General features: G+C 47.0%; 1 protein-coding gene across 1 annotated transcript; it reads left to right on the forward strand.

Moving 5' to 3' along the window:
- Nucleotides 1-27,127, forward strand: CAVIN3 (caveolae associated protein 3). Its single transcript, XM_059069559.2, has 4 exons — nt 1-100; nt 8,680-8,809; nt 21,143-23,199; nt 23,758-27,127. The coding sequence occupies exons 3-4, from the start codon at nt 22,816-22,818 to the stop codon at nt 24,160-24,162; spliced, it is 789 nt and encodes a 262-aa protein (XP_058925542.1). The 5' UTR covers nt 1-100; nt 8,680-8,809; nt 21,143-22,815; the 3' UTR covers nt 24,163-27,127.

Here is a 27,127-nt window from a genome sequence, read left to right on the forward strand (position 1 = left end):
AAAAGGAAGCCTCCGGGCCCTTCCCTCCATCACCTCCAAGATGCACAGCTTGCTGCTCAACACTTTCCATTCTCGATCATCATTGCTTATTTGATCACAAGTAAGTAATGGTGGGAACTGAGCCTGTCTTATTTCCAACACCAGCAAGTGCCTGGCCCATAGTCGATATTTCATAAATATTTGTTGAATGAATTATTGGGAGGAAAATATGTGATTTTTTTCCTTTAAACAATTTTGAGTACAGTTAACACAGAGTAATACAGAATGTACAGTCAAGTGTCAAAATAATCGTTGCTTGGAACTGAAGAGGTTGCCTGGAAAAAAACGATGGCCCTGATGGACATGAATTCAATATACCATAAAGTTGAAATCAGAAATTTATTGGTAAAGGAAGAAATTTATTCCATACATGGGCTGGGAAAACTGGCTAGCCTAAAAGAAAAATAATCTGTCTTTTCCTCACATTGTATACCAAGAACTTTCCAGATGGGCTAAAGAGATTTAAAAACCTCGGAAACACTAACCTATTTATCAAATATCTGGAAGGAAGGAATTTTCCATCTTAGAAGCAACAGAAGCAGTCACAAAGGAAAAGGTTAACTGATGACTATATAAGTATTTTAAACTTTTGCATGTTTTAAAAAAGAGAAAGGTAACCCAAATAAAAAGGCAAACAAACGGGGGAAATATTTGCAGTCAGCTGCAGCAAGAACTTTCAGAAACTGATTTTAAAAGAATACACAGAGGCCCCAGTGAGTAAATAGAGTATGTGACCAGATGTTTTCCCAAAAAGGAAAGACGTGGAATGGTGTTTAATCATGATAATGAAAGATAACTCCAGGAGGAAGAGGTCCATTGTGGCCTGAAGAGTCAAGGGAGATTTCACAGGTGAGGTGGGTATGAGCTTATGTGAAGATAGGCGCTTTATGGAGATGGAAGGAGGAGATGTCACACACTTGGGTGGCCTTTCCTGCTCACTAGCCTCTCCTGGCTCCCCTCTGACTTTGCAGGGCTTTTGAGGCCGAGAGCTGGACACTCTCCTTAGTGTCTCTTTGGCCACCATTATCCATCAGTAAGGGAAAGACTTTATTCACGGAAACAAACCACCACGGAACCTCAGGCAGGCCTAGCAGAGGGATGTTCTGGAGCGAGAATTCTGTGGCTGTAGGCTTTGGGAGCTGGCTGAAGACCCTGACTTTCCCTTTCTCACCTATCTAAGAAATCTTGGAGTTTTCTGACTTAAAAACCAGCTGCCAGCCCACCTTTGCCCCCAACGCCTAATCTGAGTTAAACTGCTCCTTTTTTACAACGCTCTTGGGAATGCGAACAAAACTGTCATTAATTTCTCTGAAACACAGCTCAAACTGGCATTTTCACTTTAAAGTCTTTTCTTTCTATGACTTTTAATAGCAACATTCCATAAAAAAATTAAGCAAGCAATACATATTAATAGGAGGAAATACACATACAGCTGGCAATTCTGAAAGTTTTTCTGAAGAACTGAGAGGAAGAAAAAAATAAAAAATATAAATAGTTCACCAACAGTCACATTTCCAAGCAGAGCATGAAGATACCACGATAAGGAGACCCTGCCCTACTGCTAGACTTTCTGAGCCCGTGGGCTGGCTTCCTCCCCAAGTTCCCGACCTGACTAGGTCTGGGCACCTTGATTCCTTCCCCATTGGAGAGGTGTCTTGACATCCTTGTTGCCTCCAGGCTGCAAAAGCCAGACTCGTACTTGCAGCTCCCTCCCGCTCAGCCTCCCACTTAGCTCTCTTTCTGGTCTAAGAATGTGACTCACACTCAGCCGCAAGCAACAGCCATCCTCAGTCGTTTCTCCGCCCACCCCACCGTGTGGGATGGATGACATCCATATTCAGACATACTCTCAAAGGTTAAACCCAATTTTATCTAAACCCAGGAAGGATTTGGGCAGGAAATGAAAGCCAATGGTAAAAATAACCATTATGTCTCAATGCAGTATGATGATTTGAAATTGGCACGGCCTTTGGTGTGTGAGCAATCTGCCCACTCTAGTCTGCTGCACACGTAGCACAGGCTTTGGAGATGCAATTCCTGGGTACTGGCTGTGATGCTACCTCTTCCTCTCCCAAATTAGTGAGGGTGACATTATTATCGGGATAACCTCAATAGTGGGTCACCACTAAGTCTCACGCATATATTTTTATTTTTTTTATTTTTTTATTTTTAATTTTTTTTATTTTTTTTTTTTGTGGTACGCGGGCCTCTCACTGCTGTGGCCTCTCCCGTCGCGGAGCACAGGCTCCGGACGCGCAGGCTCAGCGGCCATGGCTCACGGGCCCAGCCGCTCCGCGGCACGTGGGATCCTCCCGGACCGGGGCACGAACCCGTATCCCCTGCATCGGCAAGCGGACTCTCAACCACTGCGCCACCAGGGAAGCCCACGCATATATTTTTAGAGCAATTATTGCGTTTAGTTGTATGTCTATTTTCCCAACTAAACTTATGTGTTAGTGGCTGTATCCCTAGTGCCCAGCACAGTGCCTGACGTTGACCAGTGGACAAGGATTGAATGAATGACTGAATGAACCCATTTTGCTGTACAGTCTGTCTGCATCTTGCTCTGATTCTGAGAAATCCCACTCTCCTAGTCCTGTCTCCCAGGTCGGTGCCACCAGCAGCCCTTTGCTGCTACATTTTCTAAACTGTTTGCTTTCTTGGTGGCCTGTTTATGTTTGTTTAGCCTCCCAGTCCTGACATCTTGACCCTGTTTCCTGGCCCCTTTTTTTAAAAAAAATAGATTTATTTATTTTTATTTATTTATTTTTTGGCTGTGTTGGGTCTTTGTTTCTGCCTGCAGGGTTTCTCTAGTTGCGGCAAGTGGGGGCTACCCTTTGTTGCGGTGGCTTCTCTTGTTGTGGAGCATGGGCTCTAGGCGTGCAGGCTTCAGTAGTTGTGGCTCATGGGCTCTAGAGCACAGGCTCAGTAGCTGTGGTGCACGCGCTTAGTTGCTCTGCGGCATATGGGATCTTCCCGGACCAGGAATTGAACCCGTGTCCCCTGCATTGGCAGGCGGATTCGTAACCACTGCACCACCAGGAAAGTCCCTCCTGCGGTCCTTTATCTAAGTCTCACCTTTTCCAGTCATAAGAGTCTTTGAGATACCCTTGAGAGCTTTATTTATTTATTTTTATAAATGTATTTGTTTATTTTTGGCTGTGCTGGGTCTTCGTTGCTGCACGCGGCTTTCTCTAGTTGCGGCAAGTGGGGGCTACTCTTCGTTGCTGTGTGCGGGCTTCTCATTGCGGTGGCTTCTCCTGTTGCGGAGCACGGGCTCCAGGCGTGCGGGCTTCAGTAGTTGTGGCTCACGGGCTCAGTAGTTGTGGCTCGCGGGCTCTAGAGTGCAGGCTCAGTAGTTGTGGTGCACAGGCTTAGTTGCTGCGTGGCATGTGGGATCTTCCCGGACCAGGGCTCGAATCCATGTCCCCTGCATTGGCAGGCAGATTCTTAACCACTGCACCACCAGGGAAGTCCCTTGAGAGCTTTATTTAGAGTGAGGGATTTCTCCATCTTTCTCGTCCCCTCAACAGGAGTTCTAAGTTGGCTCTTCATCTAGATTTTGACTCTTTGACAGTATATTTATGTCTTATCCACTTTTATGTCATTCAGAACATGAAGTTCAGGCATGTAGTACAGGCCTAAGTACATGTTAGGCCCACCTCCTTTGCAACATGTACTATGATTTTTATTAAATAAGTAACAATGTAGTTTGTCTAACATCTGTATCTCCCTTTTGGAGGTAAATTCCACAAGGTCAGGGACTCTATTTAATTCACTTCTGAATCCCCAGCATGTAGCATAGGACCCAATACATAGTACATCTCAATAAAGATAAAAATGATAAGAATGAATGAATGAATGAATGAATACAGGAATTAGTAGACTGAATGAATGACCAATTATGACTTTGATAAAAAGAGGATGGTTTTGTTTCTCTGGAAGGAAGCCTTAGATGCTGAAGGCTCTATTTGTGAAAGGGAAAAACAGGCCTTGGGGCAATTGGAGGCCAAAAGCAGTGTTTAACGCTTAAAGTGACCCATGGGCAACCTGTTTAAGTGCAGGGTAGCCCAGCTTGGGCCAAAACAGAGGGAACAAATGGCTCAGGGAGGGCTGAAAATGGGAGTGGGAATTTGGGTCACACTTTCCTACACCCGACCCACCAATTTCTCCCATAATTGTATTTACTTTGGACCCTGAACCACGTTCTCAGAGGATTTGGGGTAAAAGTGGAAGTTGGTTTGTTTGTCTGTTATACCATTCATGTGCGTTAGTGTGTGGCAGCAACATTTCAAAGAGAATTATTGCTAATCACTCCCAGTGCAGGTGGGCTGGGGCGGAGGTGGCCAGAGATGACCTTTTGGGGGGCAATCCGTGGGACTGCACCAATTAGCCCAGCAGGCTCACATTTCCTCCTGAGATCTGGGCTCAGCTGTGGCCCCTGTCTGGACAAGGGGCCCAGGGACAAGGCAGGAGGCGAACGTCGTGGAGGCAAGAGGCTTTGGCAGCTTCTTCGGGGACCAGAGGGAAGCAGAAGGGACGGGTGACCTGAAGGGACCCACTGAGCTCTTGTTATGTCACTAGACCATAATTAAAGCCCTTTGATCACGAAGCCATGAGCAGTGGGCACTGGGCCCCCAAGGGAGTGGGGCTGGATCCAGAAGGTTAAAGGTCTAAACATATTAAAGATTATGGTTGGTCTCCATATGTCATTCAAAGTAAAAACAGCTAAACCACAAAATAAGTGCAAAGAAGGTCAATACAGTTCAGGTTTATCTCACGAAGGTCACATTGATGCTTTTCTGCAATTGTTAAATTCTTTAAAAGAAACTGTTTTTCCATTTTGTTTTGGTGTTTCCACTTTAGTAATGCCGTAAGGTCTTTCTTGTCGGCCTCTTGAGGAACCTGTCCCTGACAATGTGTCTGAGGGAGGGGCCCTGGCTCACTGAGGGGCTGAGGGAGGGGCCCTGGCTGCTAAGGGAATGGAGGCAAGATCTCTGTTAACCGAGGTATCTCTGTGAGAATCCTGGTCACTGAGGACCCGAGGAAAGGTCCCCATCACTGAAGCATCTGAGTCAGTGGCCCTGTTTACTGAGGGGTTTGGGGGAGGCACCTGGTCACCAAAGCCTGAAGAAGAGGCTCTGGTTGCAAATTCTTTTTTTTTTTTTTAAGGTAAATTTATTTATTTATTTATTTATTTTTGCCGCTCTGCAGCATGTGGGATCTTCCAGACCGGGGCACGAACCCGTGTCCCCTGCATTGGCAGGTGGACTCTCAGCCACTGCGCCACCAGGGAAGCCCTGGTCGCAAATTCTTGAGTGTGGTCAATGGTTCCCAAGTGAAAAGCTCTACTCCTTGAGAAGACCAAGGAGGGTGTTTGGATTCCAGAGTTAGGGTCACTGAGTGTGGAGTTCCCACCTTTGAGGTTTGAAGAAAGGGCTAACCACCAAGACATGCCTGAGGGTTTTTGGTCAATGGAAAATATAAATAAGAGACTTCTTCCATCAAGTCTGGGCTCACGGACTTCCCTGGTGGCACAGTGGTTAAGAATCCGCCTGCCAATGCAGGGGGACACGGGTTTGAGCCCTGGTCCGGGAAGATCCCACGTGCTGCGGAGCAACTAAGCCCGTGCACCACAACTAGTGAGCCTGCGAGCCACAACTACTGGACCCCGCGCACCTAGAGCCCATGCTCCGCAACAACAGAAGCCACCGCAATGAGAAGCCCATGCACCTCAATGAAGAGTAGCCCCCGCTCGCAGCAACTAGAGAAAGCCTGTGTGCAACAACGAAGACCCAACGCAACGAAAGATAAATAAATAAAAATTTTTAAAAATGAAAAAAAAAAAAGTCTGGTCTCACGTAGGTGGGAAAAACTGCCCAGTGTGGGGTGCAATAGCTGAGATTCCACAGCCAGATTAAACCGCAGTGGCCTTTAATTCCTTCTCCTTCCTCCTTCAGCATGACCTGCAGATCTTCCAGTCACCAGTAGATGGCACTGCAGCTTCACACGAAGAGGGGGCTGCTGGCTTGAATCCCAAGGTGGGGTCCAGGTGCAAGCAGGTGACACATGGGAGATGGAAGAAATTAGTTGCCACCCCACCCCCAGACTCCCTGGAGGAAGGGAGGAACTAGGCTTTGATGGAAAACGGAGAGCCCCTAAACACAGGCCACCTAGAGGCTGAGTCCTGTTAGCACCAGACCAACTAGTTCCAAATGCAGAGTGACTTGATGTTCATTTGCTCAGCAAGTGTAGGTCCAATACATAAAGAATTTGTGCTAGGCACTGAGGGTACAAGGGTGATTAAACAAGGTCACTGTTGTTGAGAAGTCCACAGTCTGGGAGGCGAAAAATTAATATAAACATATTAAATTAATTTAAATGTGACAAGGACTGTAACATAGGGATGTAGACAATGCTGTGGGAGTCCAGGGGAGGAGTGAATATAGAACTTGGGGAAGAAAGAGGTGGCATTGAGCAGAGTCTCAAAAGAGGGACTGGGATTTTTGTTTGTGTGGCACAAATGAGGGAAGGTGTCTGGGGTGGAAACAAAAGTGTGAGAAAAGATATGGGGTGAGTGAAAGAGGCCAGGTGTTGAGGGACCTTTGTGCAGCCCCAGACGTCTAGGGCATGGAGAACAGGGTTGGGAGTGGGCTGGCTTAACGGTGAGGAGTAGGAATGACAGGTACATATGGGTAAGATCATTAGGAACCTTGTAACCCATATTTAGGGATTTGTTCATGGTCCTTTAATGCATGAAGAATCAGGAGGGTTTTCAAGTAGGCAGGGGACATAATCAGGTTTCTGTTTAATTACCCTGGTAGCCAAGGTATGCGGTGGATTAGAGGAGGAACAGACTGTATGCAGGAACCCAGTCTGGCAACCAAATCAGAAGGGATATAGGGAGAAGAAAACAGATTTGAGGGGTATTTTAGGAGGGAAGGTAAATAGGATTTTGTGCCAAAGTAGATGTGAAAGATAAAGAGAATAAAGAATTTAGGGAAACAATAAATGTTGACATTTACTAAGAATTTAACATTTATGGTAGTGTATCTCATTAATCATAACAGAGTTCTATAAGGTTGGAATTATTACTCCCATTTTCAGCTGAAGAAACGAGCTCAGGGAGGCTATGTGATGTGCCAAAGGCCACACAGCTGTTCCCCACCTGGTTTTCCTGTCTTCAGTCTTATCCCTCCCCAGGTCACCCTCCACACGGCCACCAGATTGAGCTTCAGAAAATCCTTCCTTAAAACCTTCCAATGGCTCTCTAATATGTATAAGATAAAACAAAGCCCAAGCATTTCACAGCTGTGCCCAAAGTTCTCGGCCATCCAGTCCCTGCTGCCCTCAGCCTTTCTCCAGCGCTTTCTAAAGATGAGGGAGACAGCTGCTGGCAGCTCCCTAAGGGCATCCCTTTCTTGCCTGTATGCACTTGTATATGTTGCGCGCTGCTGCTGTACACCCCACCCGGAGACCTTCACATGCACTGCACCTATCACATGTACTATCGGACCAACTCCTACTCATCCTTCAAGTCTCAGCCCAAATGTCACTTCCTTAGGGCAGCACTTTGTGACTCACCCTCAACCCCAGGAGCTAAGGTCTTCATATCATGTATTGTCACAGCATCTAGTACTTTTGTTTCATAGCATTTATCACAATTATAATTAATTATTTTCGTAATTACTGACTTAGTATCAGTCTCTTCCACTGGAATACAAGCTCCTTGACAGGAGGGCTCTACCTAAGGATAATCATCACAGCTTTTTTGTAATAACAAAAATATCAGGAATGGAGGATTGGTTCAAGAAAATGTGATGGAATAATCCTTATAATGGAATATTATGCAGTCATTAAAATGAATAAAATTCATGCCACCCTCCCTCAAGTCCCACGCAGGACCTGTTGACAGAGGATGAGAAGACTCAAGGCTGATTTGCAGAAAGCTCTGCACAGGATGCAGCCACCAGGCGGAAGGAAGTGGGCAGGAGGAGGGAAAAGCCATCCTCCCCACTGCCTGGAAGATGGGAATGTCATTACTCATCATGACACTTTAATAATCATTCGCCAAATATTGGCTTCCTGACACCAAGATTCTTTTACTACCCAGGTCAAGGCTATTTTCACTAGATTGGAAAACGGTCATTTCACATTCCTCATAACACACAGCAGAAAGAAGACAAAAATGTGTCCTGGTGTCATCTAGGGTGATTAATCGTGACTGCTATTGAAGAAAAGTGCTTTTCCCCCACTCTCTACAGTTTATTTATATGGCAGGAGCTTTTCCAGAGTAAGATTCTTGGCCTCTCTCCCCAGAAGAGGAGTCAATAACTTAGTGGTGTGACAAATTTGAGAAGAACAAACGGAACATATTAGTTCAGCACCTCCATTTCTCTTTTTGGGAGTCAGGCTGACCACAGAAGCATGCATACTGTAGGATGTTTTAAACAGACTTGCCCCAACAGGGAGACCTCCGTTTTCTAGAATGGTCTATGACCGGGTAAGACTCTATTTCTGGGGTTCACTATTGGAAAGCTCATTTATCCAATGATTCGAGCCACCTTCTCCAATATTAACTTTATCAAAGTAATAAAAGTAATATATTGACTTCTACTTTTTAATTGGTTTTGAACTCAGGAGAGGGAAAGAGGAACCTATTTATTGAGGATCCACAGAACGTCAACATCTGATTCACTGGACCAGGAGCCTTAAGAAATAAACAGGGAGTAGAATTTGGGGACCCAACTAACATGTGAAGAGGTTTTTGGTGAGTCTGGGGTCTGTAGCTTTATGTCTGGACTTTAGTAAGCATGTGCTTATGGCTGCAATGGTTTGTGGAAGCTTACATTGAGCCATGTGGAGGGTTTTTTTTTTGGATGTAGTTTTTTTTTTTTTTTTTTTTTTTTTTAGTTTTATTATTTAGCTGTGTTGGGTCTTAGTTGCGGCATGTGGGATCTTCACTGTGGCATGCGGGGTCTTTCATTGCGGTGCACAGGCTTCTCTAGTTGCGGCATGCAGGCTTTTCTCTAGTTGCGGCGCACAGGCTCAGTAGTTATGGCACGCGGGCTTAGTTGCCCTGCGGCATGTGGGAATCTTAGTTCCCCAACCAGGGATCGAACCCACGTGCCCTGCGTTGGAAGGTGGATTCTTAACCACTGGACCACCAGGGAAGTCCCTGGATGGAGTTGGTTTTTATCCATTGTAACTGGGCAGGCAAATTCAGGTTTTCAGTGCCATATATGTGGGATCTTATCCTTATCACAACTCTCGGGACTTTATCCACAGGTGAGGATCTGTTTTTATAGAGGCAGCACCGTGGATTGGCCTTAGGGGTACAGGGGGTGGGTCTTTCCTGCCTTCAGCCAAAATGCCTCTGTCAAAGGACATGTAGGTGACCTCAACATCCACAAGGACAGGGCTTAGCCAGACACGACTCTGGCGGGTTGGGAGGTTAGGGGGAGTGGCTCAGTTGACACTGGCTTCAGCATATGCCTGCTACACAGGATCTTGCAAGCACGTACTGTTTGCACTGCTCTCAGAAGAGACACAACCACAGCAAAAGTGGGAGCCTTGGGTGTACTGTGCTACAGTTCATCCTTGAACTACTCAGGTATTAGACTTAACATATGTGCATGGGCCATGTGGGGTCCACAGTGATGCTGGTGGGCTGCGGTGACTTAATAAATAGGAGCAGTTGCAGCAAGCCTTTAATTATGGAGAAAAGAGAGTCTTTGTGTATATGAGCCTTTTAGACATGGGTGGGGGGGTGCAGAACAATTAGTTATCAGCTGTATTATTCACCAGTGCAGACAGGCTGCCCATATATGATCCAAAATATGTTGTTTTGAAATGACTTCATCTAAGAAATGGAGCCACTGAGGGACTAACCTCCTCTTACCACATGTTGAGAAGATTGAAATGGGTTAATAAAAAAGGTAAAAGGAGATGCATCTAGCTCTAATTGCTCTTTTTTTCTTTCCTGGCTGCACCATGGGGCATGCAGGATCTTATTTCCCCAACCAGGGATCGAACCCGTGCTCCCTGCAGTGGAAGCGTGGAGCCCTAACCACTGGACCACGCTAATTGTTCTTAAAGAGGGTACCAGGACATGGTGAGATGTCTGAGTTATTATTAGCTCAGAAACAGTAATTAGATCCTAAATAAATTTAACAAGGTAAAAAAGTCTAGATTTCAGAGCTGACTGGAATGACTTCTTCTAAAGGAGTCTAAACTTAGGAAACTGTTAAGAGGCAGCTTCTCAAAACGAGAGAGAAAGAGAAATCATAGTATGAGCAAATTAAAGATAAAGTTATAATTTACCTTTTTTGTGTGCCAGAAATATTTTTTTGGCTTTATCAGTTTATCTGCTGAGATCAGTAGCCAAGAACATTCTGATTCACCTCTACCAGGTTTTGACTACAGTACCTTCAACTGTATAAGAATTAAAGACACTTGGAAAAACACAATTACATAATACCATTGTGACACTCAAAACTTATTTCCTTAATATTTTTAATATTCAATTAGTATTCAAATTTCCCAAGTTATTGCATAATGTTTTTCAGCTTGTTTTTAGAAACAGAATCCAAATAAGACCCAATCATTAATATTAGTTTATAGGTTTCTTAGATGTTTTTTAATCTATTATATTTCCCTTCCATCATTTTTTAAAAAATTTATTTTATTTAATTAATTTATTTTTGGCTGCGTTGGCTCTTTGTGGCTGTGCGCGGGCTTTCTCTGGTTGCGGTGTGCAGGCTTCTCATTGCGGTGGCTTCTCTTGTTGCAGAGCACGGGCTGTAGGCACACGGGCTTCAGAAGTTGTGGCATGCGGGCTTAGTGGTTGTGGTGCACAGGCTCTAGAGCGCAGGCTCAGTAGTTGTGGCTCACGGGCTTAGCTGCTCCGCGGAATGCGGGATCTTCCTGGACCAGGGCTCAAACCCGCGTCCCCTGCATTGGCAGGCGGATTCTTAACCACTGAGCCACCAGGGAAGCCCCATCAATTTTTTTTCTTTGAAACTTATTGGTTGAGGAACGTGGGTTATTTGTCCTGTAGAATGTCCCACAGTATGCATGAATTGCTATGTTATCATTGAAGATGTTTCTCTGTCTCACATGTTGCTGGTGAATTGGTAATTATATCTGGAGACTTGATCAGATTCAGATTTGATTTTTGATTTGACCCCTCTGGGGCAAAGGGGTCACTTCTCTGGTAAATTTGGGACAAATGAGTCGGGCATGCTCAACACTCTGACTCTCTTTAGCCAGGTTCCCCAGGATACACACAGTCTGCTTTCTTCTTCCATGAAGTAAAATTGAAAGGGGTCCTCCCTGAATGGGCTGCGGGATGGGGTGGGGAAGGGAGAGAGCTATAGTTTTCTTGCCCAGAGTGGGTGGGTTAGTTTCCCTAATCCTGGGAGTCTGGATCAAGAAGCCCGTTTACTAAATGATACCGCCACCCTTGCCAATATCAACTTCATCAGTAGCACTGCTGTTCTTTTGATCTCTCATTTGCCTTATTCTTTTGAATTATTTCTCAGTTGATTCAGAAGTCTGGCAGGGAATGGAGGGGTATTATTTGTTGGTGTCCCTAAACTCTACAACAACCGTCAAGGATACATAGACTAGCTACTTTTATTAGACAAGCCTCTGTGGCTGCCTAGCCCACAGATCCTGTAAGACCTGGCCCTGTGTACCATGTTCATCTCATTCTCGAACTGCTGGGCAACAGCTGATTGTATCTGACCCAAGGCTACCAGTTAGACGCTCATTCTCTTTATCTCTCAGGACATTCAACTAAGACACAATGACTAATATTTGACAGAAGGCCCTTGAGCTGCGTTGAGATGGCTATTTTCTCTCCCTGTGCGTTGCTGATGAGAAGGGGCAGAGAGTGAGCTTCAGGGGAAGCAGCATGGAGGAGGCATGTGGAGAGGAGTGGAGCTGAGAGATCAAGAGGCCTTTCAGAATCAGAGGGAGAAACCTGGCCCTCTGACCCCCTTGTTCTAGTCCTCCAGGCTTTTCTTGTCCTTAGATGCCGTGAGATGGTCACTTGATCCTACGTTTATGAGATGGAGGGAATTATACACACCAGGCTTGCTGAAGAGAGAGTACTGTAATTTTTTTGGAAGAACTTTCATATCAGGCTCATTTGAGGTAGAAGCTGAGAAACCAAGGGGTCTGAGTATGGGTAACACATCTGCAGGGAACAGGAAAAGCTTTTCCTGGTCACTCTGGAGAGGGAGGGAAGAACGAGAGGAAAAGTGTAGGAGGCACAGTCTTGTGACACCGATGTGACACTTCCCAGGACTGAGCCTCCAAAACTTCAGAGCTCCTATCTCTTGAAATAAGAAATTTTCAGTTTTCTTAGTGAAAGCTGATAAAGGGGCTCTGCTTGACACCCAGATTCAAGTGAAAGAATCGAGCCAGCCAGAGGGAGTGTGGGACACTGGGAGAGTGAGTGTGGTAGGAGTCTATCAGAGTGTGTAGAACTTTGGACTTGAAACAGGAGTTTAGAACTCATTGTAACTAGATGATATCCGGTCACTTTGAATGCCCAGCCTCCCTCACTTCCTCTTTTAGAGGCAGCGTCCTCTGATCTATACAAAGACCCCAAAGCTTCAGTCTTATGGCCCCTTGAATTTGTCACCTCTGCAGTGCTATCCTGTCATCAAGGGTATTTGCTCCCTGCTCTCAGTTTGGCCTGTCGCTGTTGGGAGCTCCGCGTTATGCCCCATTTGATGTCTCCCTCCCATAAATCAAAGGAGAAGATTGTTGGACAGATCGTTCTCCCCCTCTAGTCTCTCCAAAGTTACCAGCAGCCTAAGTGTATATGCAGGTTTCTTCACTGAAGAGTTGAAGCAATTTCAGAAGGGAGAGTCAATGTCAAAGAGGGAAGGATAAAACACTCCTAACGTAGACCTTCTATTTACTTCTCAGAGGGAGGGATGGTACATACAGATCTAGGTCCTTCACAAACTCCCTGGCTTTTAGTTTTTATTTTTAAACTTTTTTGGTGGCACCGCATGGCATGCAGGGTCCCCAACCAGGGTTTGAACCCATGTCCCCTACAGTGCAAGTGTGGAATCTTAATCACTGGACTGCCAGGGAAGTCCTGTTCCCTGGCTTTTAGATGCACAAAATTCCCTTCTCCGTGGGCCTCCTTTTAACATTTTCTCCATTTGAAACCACCAATTTCTACATGTATCACAGGAAGGGATCTTGCTTCTTGTGTTACCAACTCGGGTGCTTGGATTCTTTAATCAATAGAAATTGATAAGAGGCCAGACAGGGAACACAAGCAAGGCATTATTGGGCTCATGCTGCAGCACGAAGGAGTGAAAACAAATAACAGGTGCCCTTGCTCCCTCCCTGAGTGGGGGCTGGTCCCTTACATGGGGTGAGGGTAGCGTGGATCGGTAGGTTGGGCCTCAGGGCTGGCTTAGGCGGTCTGCCCACCCTTGGTGGTGCTGTGTGCAGGGGTCATGGGCAGTGCCCTGTTTCTGCTCTCAGGTCTTCAGAAGTGGCACTTGGGTTTTGGCCTTTTTGTATTTCCTTATTCATAATTTGCCCCTACTGCACATGCATGCAGTTATTTTTAGTCCCTTATGATTCTTTGTATTTTGTTGTTGGAGGAGACGTTTGTCCAGGTGCAAGCACTGCAGCAAAGGGTCCCAGGTCCCAGGTCCCAGCCTGTCTCACTTGGATCTGTCTCCAAATTCACCACTCTTATACTACCCCAACGTCCCAAATCTGAGTATGCCAGTTGGAGGCAGGTCCCCAGAACTTTAGCCAGTTCAAAATGATGCCTATTGTCACCCAAGTCTTGCAGAATTGTGTGTATACGGTGGAGGTGGGAGAGGAAGAGGAAGAGCCTCTGGGTCTGTGTTAGTTGTAGATTTAGCTCTTCCTGGCCAGATTCCCTTTTCAATATTCTTACACATGTGAGTGGGAATCACATCAGTTCATTTTATTAATAGAATTGTTACACAAGCTCATCCACTGCTCCCAGGAACAGACATTAATTTTTATAGAGTACCATCTAAACCCATATTGAAAAAGGATATATTTCCTCAATTAGAAGGGCATCTCGCCTTTTTCCCAGAGTTAGTGGGCCCCAGAGTTATTGTTCACAAAAGAGGTCTGGTTTCTTTCCTGCTTCGGCTGAGAAGCTATTGAAATAATAAATAAGCTATATTATCCTTTAATGGCTCCTCCCTTTTGTTAATTCAGGAAGGGCTCCAGACAATAAATTATTTCAACAGTCTGCTTTGGGGGCTGGGGTAGCTGCCAATTCTTTTACAACAAACCCACCTTCACTTAAGTTAACCGAGATACTTTCTGTTCCGTGTAACCAACTGGTCCTTTTCTAGAAGAGAAATGGATGCTGGCAGGTAGGTTTGCAAGCAATAGAGCCTTAGATGAATGTGGTTGTTGTTTCCAGTATTGCTGCATGATGCTGAGTGGTGAAGATTTTCTCATCCTGGGAAAGCAGTTTGGTGAGGCCTAGCCATCTTGAGGGGGCTTCCGTTTGTTGCAAAAAAGTGATGCCTGAGTAGGATCCACTAGAACCGAGGCCTGGAGAAATATGGGTAGAATGTGAGGAACCCCTGGCAAGACTCCTTACTCTGCCATGTCTGGTGGTAAAGTTAATGAACACATTGGCACAATTCTAGGCTAATTCACCATGGGTTCAGACTCTTCTGGTATGAAAGTCTGGGTCAGCTCACCGGGTAAATCCTGACCAGGGTAGGTATTGGTTAAAAGCATGGGCAACATGACATGCATTACAGAGGACAGAAAAAATAAAGAGCAGCTTTACTTCTTAAACTCAACTGTCAGTTTCTTATCCATTTAGCATCGGATTTTTATTTGAATTTAAATTTAGCTTAATTTTATTTTATTTTGCATATGTTTAATGTAATCTGTTTTCTGCGATTTCACCTCTAGTCTTAACTTAACTTCTCTCTCCCTCTCTCCCTCCCTGCCTCTCTCTCTCTCTCTCTCTCTCTCCTTTTCCTCTTTCTCATAATATTTGCTGTTTAAAATCTTCTCTGTTCATTTTCCCCTCTCATTCTAATGGTCCCAGATTGACAAAAAGGATGGGAGGAGTCCCTGACTTGGAGAACACAAGGACTAGGTAGCAGGGGCTACTTTCTGAGAGACAGCGCACGTGAGATAGTCAAGAGGTCTTTCTGCACGTCCCTTCCCCAATATCCAGGTCCAGCAAGGTTTGTGCACTTTGTAGGTAAGCCGCTGCAGGCTTTCCCTATAGCAATTGCTTTCAGTTTCAACCGAGACACTATGGCTTCAGCCTCTTGGGGCATCTTCCAGAGGCTTAAGTCTTAGATCTAGCCTAAGATCACAGGCAGGCTTAAATAGTTCAGCCATAGAAAAAGCTTATTTTTGCCTCCCCTCACTCACTTGTACAGAGAAAACAAATCAAGGCCTGTGAGGAAACTTAACATTGGGTTATCTACAGAAGATGAAATAGACACAAAGCAAAGCTGCGCATTCATTCCCGTCATTTCTCAACCTTTGCTGCCAGGATATCCCCATGGTCTGAAGACTCCTTAAGGGTGGGTACGTCTGGCAGTGAACGTGATGGTGACTTCTGTTGGACCTGTTGTGCTGGCTTCGCGGAAAGCCAAGGAGCATCAATCAGTTAAGCCCAGCAGGGTTCAGCACTCCAAGCACTGTAGCCCTGGCCGGTGATCAGGCTCATTACACTTATCTTGTTTCCCCCACTCCTGCCCTTGATTCTCACCGGTCTCTCTCTCCTCAGGTTGCTACCTCAGAAGCAGAGTCTTAACTCTTTCTAACGTGTTTACTCCTAAGATTCTCATTGCAAAAGTGATCCACTTCTTACTGGTGTTCTACTTTGCTTAGCAAAGTAAACTTTATTTTTTTTCAATCAACAAATTTGTGTTGGGCCCTTTCATGTTTCTAGGCTCTTCTGTAGGGGACACTTGTTATTAAAACTAAGAACTAAGATATCTGTTGAAGGTAAGTGCAAGGTTATGTTTACTTTTTTATTCAAAATTGCATGTTACAAAGTAAACATCCTCATCTTTCTCACGGCCGATACATCCTCTTTCCAGGGTGAGGCAGGCTTACAGTGAACATTCCGATCATTTTCTCCACACAGACAGAAGGGAATCTTGTTACTTTGGCAGACACAGTGGTTGCAATACTTCCCCCCAAAGGATAAAATCAATAACCACAATTCCCATAACCAAGGTAAACCGTGTTGGAAGGTATATATTTTTGAGAGTGCTGGTCCAGGTCCTGAAGCATGGGACCATTTCAGAAACTACCTCCTATATCCTTATCTACCAATTTTAATGGTCCCAGTGCTATTGGAAGAAATCAGTTCTCCATGAATTGCTCTGTAATTTCATTCATACAGACAATTTCTTGTTCAAGATGTGCCTTTCAGGTGAAATGGGAGATTTCTTTGTCTCATCTCTCAGATAAACCTGTAGGATTGTTATTGGTAACAGTTGGGGTGACACACTCACTCCATGGGCTAATATTAACTTAGAGGCATGGAGTCCAATGTGGTAGCCACTTGCTAATAGTGGCCGTTAAGCTCTTGAAATGTGGGTTGTGTGACTGAGGGCTGAATTTTTAATTTTATTTAATTAAACTTAAAATTTAAACAGTCACATGTGGCTAGTGGCTATCATGCTGTACAGTGCAGGGCTAGAGACATCCTTAGACAAATTGAGGAAATCGGGTTTTCGGTCACACTGCTTGTACCAGGCTTTCTCAGGTGATGTGCTAATCTGATTTCCTGAGGATGCTTCACTTCCTAACTTAAGTGTGAAGAACAGTTTCCATTCTTCCTTTGAGGATTCACATTGTAATTTTACAACCTTCATAAGTACAGCAGGCATCTGCAAATTACATTTTCTGTCTTCACAGATGTTCCCATTCTACTTGGAACCATGTAAGATATGGTCTCTTTAATATCTTGTACACATTTTCCAGCAGTGGAAGTATAAATATGTAAATATCTACCTTTATTCTCTTTCTTTCTTATTCTCTTTCTTCTTCTTTTTTTTTTTTTTGACATAAATCTTTGGCCTGCATTAATAGAATGGCTCTGGCTCCCTCCTACATTAGCTTCCTAAGCAAACGACTTACTTTGTAGGGGACATGATTCCACGATCAACTTCTCTTCCTCCTTCCTGGTCTCTTTGCCCTGGTGCAGGCCCTGAAGCAACCTTCTCGTTTTTATGGGGCAGCAGTGCCTTGCTCATTGCTCTCTGGCCCAGTGTGTGGCTTAGACACAACGTGGTGATAGAAAAAAATATCTAAACCGTATACTCTGCCTATGTGAATTAACATTTCCTCCATCCAGCTCCCCACAAGAAGGAGAAGTCATGGTTAAGCTGCAGCTCTGTCAAACCAGCAAGTTGAATAGCTGGTAGTAGATTGATTTTGCATCGTATATTACCTCCAGAGGACTCAGTGGGTTACCGTGATACCATCACACTTAACTTGATGGGATTTGATACCAAAAAGCCAGGGTACCAGCCTCAAGGACCATTCTACCAGTCTCAGGGATCGTACTACCTCTCGGATTAAATGGGTAAGCTTGCAGACCTATTAAAATATATATTTTTTTCCTTTTCAAAGCCTCTCAACTGTCATTCCAGCCTGGCTTAGTGAATGGATTATTATACATATGGTCTGGTTCTGAGAGCCTTCTCTTCTGCTTTTAAGATCCACTGAATCCAAATAAGATAAAAAATATTCAATAGGGTACTTTGTGTTGTGCAATATCCATAAACCACGCCATTTGCCTTCAAGTGGGGCAAGATGGATGAACCAATGTTATTTTTTGCCCGGGGTAGGCTCGCTTCTTCCACTTCTGTAGTTGAATTGATTAGCAACTATCTCTCTTTTTTTTGTTGTTTTTTTGTGGTTTGCGGGATCTTAATTCCCCGACCAGGGATTGAACCCCAGGCCCCTGGACTGCCAGGGAATTCCTAACTATCTCTCCTTTCGACACCATAGAAATGATAGTTATTCTTCAAACAAAATCTGATAAGTAAACACCATTCAACGAATGCAATGCTAAATTTTATGAGTCAAATTATTTCCTAGTTGTGGTAGATACTGGGTGGCTCCTAATGGCTTCTCCTTCCTTGGACCCAGCCCCAGAGACACAGGGGAATGCTTGTACGAAGATGAAAATAGCTGCAGGACTCCAGCTGTATACAATTTTCTGTAAGTCACCACCAGTCCGGATTTGCTGCCTATGGCATCTCGGCCAAACTCGTGTTCAATGCCTCATTCTACCTCTCACTCCACGAGCCTGCCTATGAGAGGTAGGGCACACCACCCTGATGATCTGCCCTGTCCTTTATTCTGTGGGTGGTAAAATAAGTTCCAGGGTCAGAGGAATGCCGTATTAGCTCAAGATAGAGGCCTGCGGGGCCTTTGATGGTGGCTTTTGAGTGATTTGCCAAGGAATGCAAGCTCAAATCCAGGCCAGGCCTCCCCCCACCGCCGGCCCTCCCCCCCCCCCCACCCCCGTCAGGGCCTGCTGAATTCCTCAGATTACAGAAAGAGGTTCAATAGAGTCTATTCAGTCACTTCCAGGCTTTTTGCCTTTTGAATGTCCCAGGACATTTTTGCAGGAGGAGCTCAACTCCATACCCTGACAACTGGCTCCAGCAGCAATGACATATTCCACAGTTCTGGGCTTCTCAGCCTCATCTCAGGTGCACGATGCTCTGATTCCATTCATGGCATATTGACTGATTTACTCGGTTGTTAAAACTGCTTTTTGTATCCCTAATCCTCCTGGTGGGTGTTCGTATGTGTAATAATTTCCTAGGGCTGCTGTAACAAATTACCACAAATTTAGTGGCTTAAAACAACAGAAATATACTCCCTCACAGTTCTGGAAGGCAAAAGTACAAAATCAGTGTTGGTAGGGTCACGCACCCTCAGGAGGCTCTGAGGGAGAATCCATTCCATGCCTCTCTCCTACCTTCTGGTGGCTGCTAGGTTTGAGGTTGCCCTCCAATTTCTGTCTCGATCTTCACATGGCCTTCTTTTCTGTGCCTCTGTTTTCTCCTCTTCTTATAAGGGCTCTAGTCACTGGATTTAGGGCCCACCCAAACCTAGGATGATCTCATTTCAATATCCTTAATTACATCTGCAAAGACCCTATTTCTAAATAAGGTCACATTCATAGGTACTGGGGTTAGGACTTGGACATACTTTTTTGGGGACACTACTCAACCTTCTAAAATATGAGATATAAAAAATAGTGGTTTGAGGGAATAATATGCCTGATTCTTGTCATAAAAGCCATCTCCAAACCTCTTGGCCATAATGTACAATTCCAGGATCTTCCATCCATTTGGTTATTTTGATTTCTGGAGTTCGAACCGATTCTCACTTCCTGTTGCTCCAAACTTATAGGTCTTCTCACTGCCAGAGGCACAGGGCTCTCTTATTGTGTGGAGTGGCCTTACCCCTTCCGTAGGCAGGATGTCTGTGACAGAGGGTGGAAGGTAGTGCCTGTCCCCTGAGGCTCGTAACCTGTTGAATGGGTGGTTCTGCTTGTGCTGCCCGTTGTTACTTTATTTTTAAATTAAAGTAGAGTTGATTTACAACGTTGTGTTAGTTTCAGGTGCACAGCAAAGCAATTCAGTTATATATATATATTTCAGATTATTTTCCATTATAGGTTATTATAAGATATTGAGGGCTTCCCTGGTGGCGCAGCGGTTGAGAGTCCGCCTGCCGATGCAGGGGACGCGGGTTCGTGCCCCGATCTGGGAAGATCCCACATGCCGCGGAGCGGCTGGGCCTGTGAGCCATGGCCGCTGAGCCTGCGCGTCTGGAACCTGCGCTCCGCAACGGGAGACGCCACAGCAGTGAGAGGCCCGTGTATTGAAAAAAAAAAAAAAAAGATATTGAGTATAATTCCCTGTGCTATGCAGTGATTACTTGTTGCTTATCAGATACAAACTACTATGCATGCTGGTACTTTTAATTCAAAGCTTAAGTCCTTGGAAGATGTCCCTGTTTGTCTGGCAGCTGAAAGTGAGCCTCAGGGTCAAGGGTGTTTCTTGTACAATTAACTCACACAGCCATTTCGCATCCTTTTTTAGATGTTTTCCCATTGCATAATCAAAGACTGGTAGGCTGCATTGCTATGTGAGACAATGAACAAAACAATCCAGCAACCTCTGGTGAATCTCTCCACTAGCATCTACTAGTAAGCCAGCAATTATCTTTCAAAAGCAGTATAACTGGGGCTTCCCTGGGCGCGCAGTGGTTGAGAGTCCGCCTGCCTATGCAGGCGACGTGGGTTTGTGCCCCGGTCCGGGAGGATCCCACGTGCCGCGGAGCGGCTGGGCCCGTGAGCCATGGCCGCTGAGCCTGCGCGTCCGGAGCCTGTGCTCCACAGCGGGAGAGGCCACAACAGTGAGGGGCCCGCGTACCGCAAAAAAAAAAAAAAAAAATAGCAGTATAATTCTCAGATGCCAGAAGCGTTGCCTAAATGTTTTTGTTACATTTTTCCTTTTAGGCCCTGTCATCTCTCCCCATCTCTCCAAATCGTCTTGGTGGGAGAGGCAGAAATTACACACAGACCTCAAGTCTCATCTTTCTTATAGGGCCCAAGGGGTAGGAGCTGACTTGTAACTTGGCCAGGGTCAGTTACTGAGGCACCTCTGAATCCTATTCAAAGTATGTGGCCTTTTGGATAGCCCAAGATGTGGAGTGTATAAGAATTCCAAGGTGAAGCAAATTTGGACACTAAAGCCCAAACACTCCCATTAGTTGACGTTCTTTGTTGCAGTGGGAGATATCACACACATTTCACTACCTGTCATGGGCTTAAGTACTACTACTCCAGGAGGCCCCCATCTGCTGCATCCCTCATGGCTGGTCCCGGGACCTGACTGAACATCCTCTTCCCCTCAGAGGCATGCAGTGCCTCTGTCACTTTCGTTTCAGGGCATCTCTGCAAAATCATACAGTGGGGGCACCTGACCACTGAGGAAAGAAAGAAAACAAGGATGCTGAATGATACCATCTAAGGCACTGTAACCTGATCTGTCTCTTTCAGAGGTTTCCTTGAGCTTCCTCTCACTTAAAGTAACCGGAGCGGATACAGGCAGAGGCACGGGGGCCATCGCTGAGTCCATCTTTGTAACCACCCTGTTCCCTGTCTGGAGATGAAGCTGACACCTGTAGAGGGCGTAGTTGTGAGAGCTGTGACTGACCCACACTTAAGCATCACTCTACCATGGTCTTTTTCGATTATGTTTGAATTGGATTTCCTGTGTTTAAGAACTGTTTAAATTGGGTTCTCTGTTCCCTTAGTCTGAAAGTATTTTAACTGGCACATCCTCATGGGTCTCTCTGAGCAAATATAGATCCACTGGAGGAGATGGTGATTCCCATTAGGCTCCCAAGGGGCAGAGGGGGTCAGGCTACACGAACCTGTATTTGTAGAGTTTGGTCATTAACTTAGCATCACCAGATTTCTGGCAATTACTGCTCATCCTCTGCTGTACTTGTGTGTAAATTGGACCTCAGGCCTTTTCAGGCCCACAGAACTGTCCCCTGAATGACAGTTTCTTCCATAGTCATCAGGTGGCCCTCAGAGATTGGGTGAGAAGCAGGAGAGACATCATCATGATCAATGGATTGCTTGGATTTCCGTGCCTACCATCAGTTTACCAAGTACTGCTAAGAGACAAGGCGTGGGGTTTTCCAAACTGATGACATAATGAATCCATGACCCACATTATGAACTGGATCCTCTATGTTCACTCTCTCCCCCTCCAGGCAGCAATTTTAAATCTTCTTCACTCTCAGCAGATATTCTCACCTATTTCCAAAGAAAATTTAAAAAACATCAGGTGGGAGCCACAACTAGCCTCCAGGAAAACAAAGACATACCGTAACCTAATCTAACACTTTTAAAGGTTTCACAGGAAGAGGTGTCCTGCCTGCCCTCCAAGCTTGGGGTGCAGGACCTAAGCTCTGATGGGCTTAAAGAAAGAGAGGGAAAGAACTAGAAGAAAGAAAACAGGGTAATGCTTCACAACAGTAGAAACTAGAGAAGCAGGAAATGAGGCCTCTGTGGCCAAACCCTGGTGATGACTATTAGGAAAATACCAGAAGATGCCGCTTTACTCCCTCGGCCCCTCCTCTGTCCACACTGCGGGGCTTGCTGGGTCCCAAAGCGAGGGCTCAGGCTTAAACAGTCTTAGGTTGGTATCAGAACATCCAAGAACCTCCCCGTCTACAGCGCCCGGCGTGGGGCACAAACGCAACCCTTTGAAGCGTGGGAGGCCGGGGCAGGAGGCTGCGGAGGCCCTTCGGTTACCCCTTTGCTTTGCTTTTCTCTGCCAACTCGATGCAAACAGCAAAATTTTCCATGGCTCGCCCTCTGCACTGGGGAGAGTACTTTCCAGAAAGAGGCACACCAGGGAATTGAAGTGGGGGAAGGAACTCTCACTCAGAGCGAGAGAGTTTGCCGGGCGGGGTGGGGCGGATCCCGGGCCAACCTGCTTCCCCGCGGGTCTCCGGGGCGGGGCGGCGGAAAGGGGGAGCGCTTCCGAAGGACCCCACCACCAACATCCCGCCCCCCGCCTCCCCGCCCGCCGCCCGGGAAGGCCAACTCCGCCTGCCTGAGTCACGGCCGGAGCTGGGGAGGAGCCGGGGAAGGCGGCCCCAGCCCAGAGCGCAGCCGGCGGCTTCAGGGAGAGCCAGGCAGGGCAGTCGGGGAACATGGGGGAGAGCGCGCTGGAGCCGGGGCCTGTTCCCGGAGCGCCGGCTGGGGGCCCGGTGCACGCCGTCACGGTGGTGACCCTGCTGGAGAAGCTGGCCACCATGCTGGAGGCGCTGCGCGAGCGGCAAGGGGGCCTGGCTCAGAGGCAGGGCGGCCTGGCGGGCTCCGTGCGTCGCATCCAGAGCCGGCTGGGCGCGCTGAGTCGCAGCCACGACACCACGAGCAACGCGCTGGCGCAGCTGCTGGCCAAGGCGGAGCGCGTGGGCTCGCACGCCGATGCCGCCCAGGAGCGCGCCGTGCGCCGAGCCGCCCAGGTGCAGCGGCTGGAGGCCAACCACGGGCTGCTGGTGGCTCGCGGGAAGCTCCACGTTCTGCTCTTCAAGGTCAGTGACCTCAGGCGTCCCCTGATCGGGGCCTTTCCTGCGGGCCACCACGTGGGGGCTCCCCCTCCCATCCGCCTACCACACCCACATTCCTGACCCTACCCTCCTCCCATCTCGTGGAACCCACTTCCAGGCCCTCGCGCGCTTCCCACCACCGAGCCCCAGCCTTCCCTCACACCCTGGAACCCAGCCAATCAAAGCCCGCCCAGGCCACGTCCACAGCAGTTGCTCCAAGTCCCAGCCCATCCCCAGATGAAAAGAACGGTGGTGGAAGTGCATCCCGAGACAGTTTGCCCCCTCCTCCTGTTCTTGCCCCTGCGGCTAGCATCCTGTCTCGTGTCCCTAACCGGGTTCCACAAACTTCTGCAGTTCCCTTGCCCTAGCTCTCCCCACCTCCCTCCAACCCACACCCTCCTTTCCCACGCCTGCCTTTTCTTTCCCATCCGGGCTGCGGAGGCTAAGGGTGGGGTGGGTTCCCCTGGTGTCACTGAGGAGGGAGGCTCAGGCTGGTGCGGGATAGGGGGCTGCCAGGGCCAGTGCTGTGTCCATCACTTGCAGGAGGAGGCTGAAATCCCGGCCAAGGCCTTCCAGAAGGCGCCGGAGCCCTTAGGCCCGGCGGACCAGGCCGAACCTGGCCCACAGCAGCCAGAGGGTGAAGGTGGGGAGAGCTCAGACGAGGAGGAGCCCGTGGAGTCCAGGGCGCTGCGGCTGCGGAGCGCCGGGTTGGTGTATAGCTTGCGAAGGGCCTTTTCGGGCCGGAAAGGGCCTGCAGCGCCAACCCCTACGCCTGTTAAGCCTCCTCGCCTTGGGCCTGGCCGGAGCACTGAGGGCCAACCGGAAGCCCAGCCTGAGTCGGAGTCTAAGCAGGAGCCAGAACCTCCGCAGGATACTGAGGAAGATCCCGGGAGACCTGGGGCTGCCGAAGCAGCAGCGGCTGTGCTCCAAGTAGAGAGTGCGGCCTGATGGCTGGTGCTGCCAGCCTCCCCCGCGCCGATGCCTAGCCCCGAAATAAATCTTCCTCTCAGAATGCAGCGTTCCCGCCCAAATAAGGAGTGAATGCTGCATCCACAGCCCAGCGCTGGCCCTCCCTTCCTGGCTTCTTAAGCCCAGCACCCCGTGTCCTTTAAAAGAGCAGCCACTCACACCTGCTTACACGCACCGTCAATAAAAGTCATGGCACCTAATCCGGACTCCACGTGAAGGGGTGGGGGAAAGGCGAGGCAAGGAATAAGACAGACGTTGGAACCTGGAGTGTGGCTTCCATTTCAAACAGATCATGGTGTGATTTCTCCAGTTTCCACTGAATCCTGGGCTCTCCCCCAGTGGCATATAGACATATCCTTCTGGCTACTTGCTCCTTTGGCACTTTCCTCCTCGGGACATACAGTTATATTTTTTTTCCCAGCATCTAGTACAGTCCCTTGCTGTAGGTGCTCAATAAATGTTCAACTTGTGGTTTTCCCCTTAGTATCGTCTTCCTCTACCACCTCTTAAAAGTTGGGTTTTCCGACATTCTGTTCTTAGCCCTCTTCTCATTCTGGGTATTCTTCCATTAACTCCCACTGCCGAGGCTCTCCTATGGGCCACATACCCCCTAGACCACTGTCTTGAGCTGTATTTGAAAAGGAATCCAAACTCCAAATGCATCCAAAAGAATCAGTGTGTCTTCTACCTTTTAATTAAGTTCAGTTCAACAGCTATTTATTGAGCACTTACTATATATCATTCAAAACTGCTCCTCCTCCTGTGTTTTCTTTACCAGTGAATGGCACCATCATCCATCCAGAAACCTGGGAGTCTTCACTGGCTCCTCCTCTCTCTCCTTCCCCTACCACATGGAAACAGTTATCCTGCTGATAACTCTGATCTGTTCTCTTTTCTTAATACCCATTGCTGCTGCTCTGTTTCAGGCTTCGTCTTTCATCTGACCGTTATTTGAACTGCCAATCTGATCACATCACCTTCCTGATCCAGACCCTTCCATAGTTCCCCATCACCTTCAGAATAAAGTCCAAGTTCGTGAATGTTACCTTCAAGGCCCTCCATGAGCTGGTACCTGCCCATTTTTGTAGCCTCACCTCTTGCCACTTCCCCTCATTCTACTACCGAATCACGATGAGCCGTGTACTCCCACTCTCATCTCTACTGTCCTACAAAAGTCAGCAAGGTACCCCTGTTTCAGGGCCAGATGCTTCTCTTCCTTGCCCCCAAAGCACCACTTGCACGCTTCAGCGCTAACTGCACTAATGGTGATCGTTCGCCATTACTCTCCCACCACCACCCCAGCTCCACTAGACTGTGGCTCCTTTGCAATAGAGACTGTTTTATTCATTTCTGTATTCCCCATACCTAATACTATGCCTGGGGCACAGCAGTCCCTCACGAGCATCACAGAAAAAAGGAGAAGTGGGAGGGGGTTGGCTCGGGATAGCAGTGTGGTCATCTACCCATTCATTCAGTCACTGTTGTATAAAAATACTTTGAGTACCTATTGTGTTCCAGGCCCTGTAGCAGCTCTCGTGAACACCACGATGACAATCCCTTCTGAGACACTCAAGGACCTCAGAGTGTAGGGAGATACAAACATATAATGACTGATGTAAGTGCAGTGGTAGTTATACATAGGTTATTTTGAGAGGAAAGGGGAAAGGGACACAACCTAACCTGAAGGAGGAAAGGGAGGGGAGGTTCTTGGAAAAGGTAAATAGAGGGATAGGAAACAGGAATGGTGAGGGGCAGTAGAGCTAAGTGGTTAATGATTTGGGTTCTTAGTTCCCTCAGCTATGCAAAGGGATAGTGATAGCCCCTACTGGGCTGATACGAGGATTAAGTGATGTTAAGTGCCTAGCACAGTACGTGGAACATAGTTTGTTTCAGGTATATAATCCGTTTGTCCACTCATTTGACAAATATTTCCTGAATTCTGCCAGGCCCTATTTTAAGAGCTGGGGATACAGTGACACACAAGAATGACAAGATCCCTGCCTCCGTGGACTTAAATTCTAGTAAGGGGAAGACAGGCAATAAAGAAGTAAACTTATAAGCCAGATAAAAACAAGTAAATGTATGAACTAGAAGGGCCTTCTGGTTATGGGCTCTGAAGAAAAGAAAACACTAAGGATACAGATAATTACTGGGGAGGATGAGTGCTTTAAGTGAGGACGTTGGAGACTTAGAGTGGGACCAGAGTTCAACAGTGACGTTTTAAATAAATTTCTATGGATTCAATTAGAAGAGCCCAAGCCCCTACCTGCTACAATTGGTAGGAAGTCTGTTTCCAGTCACTTTAGGGCTCTTCCACTTCCTTAGATTGTGCAATTATACCAGGGGGTTCACACCATCTCAGTGTCTCTCAGACTGTATATCTCTGCTGCTCTTGCTCCTTATGACCACACGATGCCACCGTTGGGGTACCAGTGTCCTGGTTGGTGCCTCAGCCTACCACCCAGAGGTCGGCCTGTCAAGCTCTGTGCCCTCAACCAGAGGTCTTCCCATGGAGGGTGGCTCTGCAGTAGCTCCATTTCCTCTGGAGAAATTCAGGGCTCCTCCTCCAGGCTTCCAAACCTTAGTGCACAGACCATTCAGCTTCCCAGCAGCCACTCATTTCAAGGTTTTGCCATCACTGAGGGGCTGGTCTGAACAGGCTCAGCTCTCTATCCCCAAAGAAGAATAAATCCTTGTTCCATTTCAAATCCTTGGAAATCCAATTTCCCCCTTTCAACCCCCGCACAAAATTGAGAGCTCAAATGCACGTTTCTCACATAAAATAGCTTGATAGCTCATTGGGAAGTACACCAAGGCTCAGAGATCCTGAACCCTGAGCCCTAGGAATCCAAAGGCTTGGCTAACTTTGGTGGGGGAATGTTACTTTTTATTCCTTCCTGATGCTTCTACCGCAGCAAATAATAAAAATCAAGTTAAAACAAAA

The sequence above is a fragment of the Kogia breviceps genome, chromosome 7 (genome assembly GCF_026419965.1).
Source record: "Kogia breviceps isolate mKogBre1 chromosome 7, mKogBre1 haplotype 1, whole genome shotgun sequence".
In the NCBI taxonomy this organism is placed as follows: domain Eukaryota; kingdom Metazoa; phylum Chordata; class Mammalia; order Artiodactyla; family Physeteridae; genus Kogia; species Kogia breviceps.

Bases quoted from the DNA above. Each gene is read 5' to 3' on its own strand.
- CAVIN3 (XM_059069559.2), top strand. From the start codon at position 22,816: ATGGGGGAGAGCGCGCTGGAGCCGGGGCCTGTTCCCGGAGCGCCGGCT. The intron at 23,200-23,757 runs GTCAGTGACCTC...CATCACTTGCAG, and splicing joins TCCACGTTCTGCTCTTCAAG to GAGGAGGCTGAAATCCCGGC.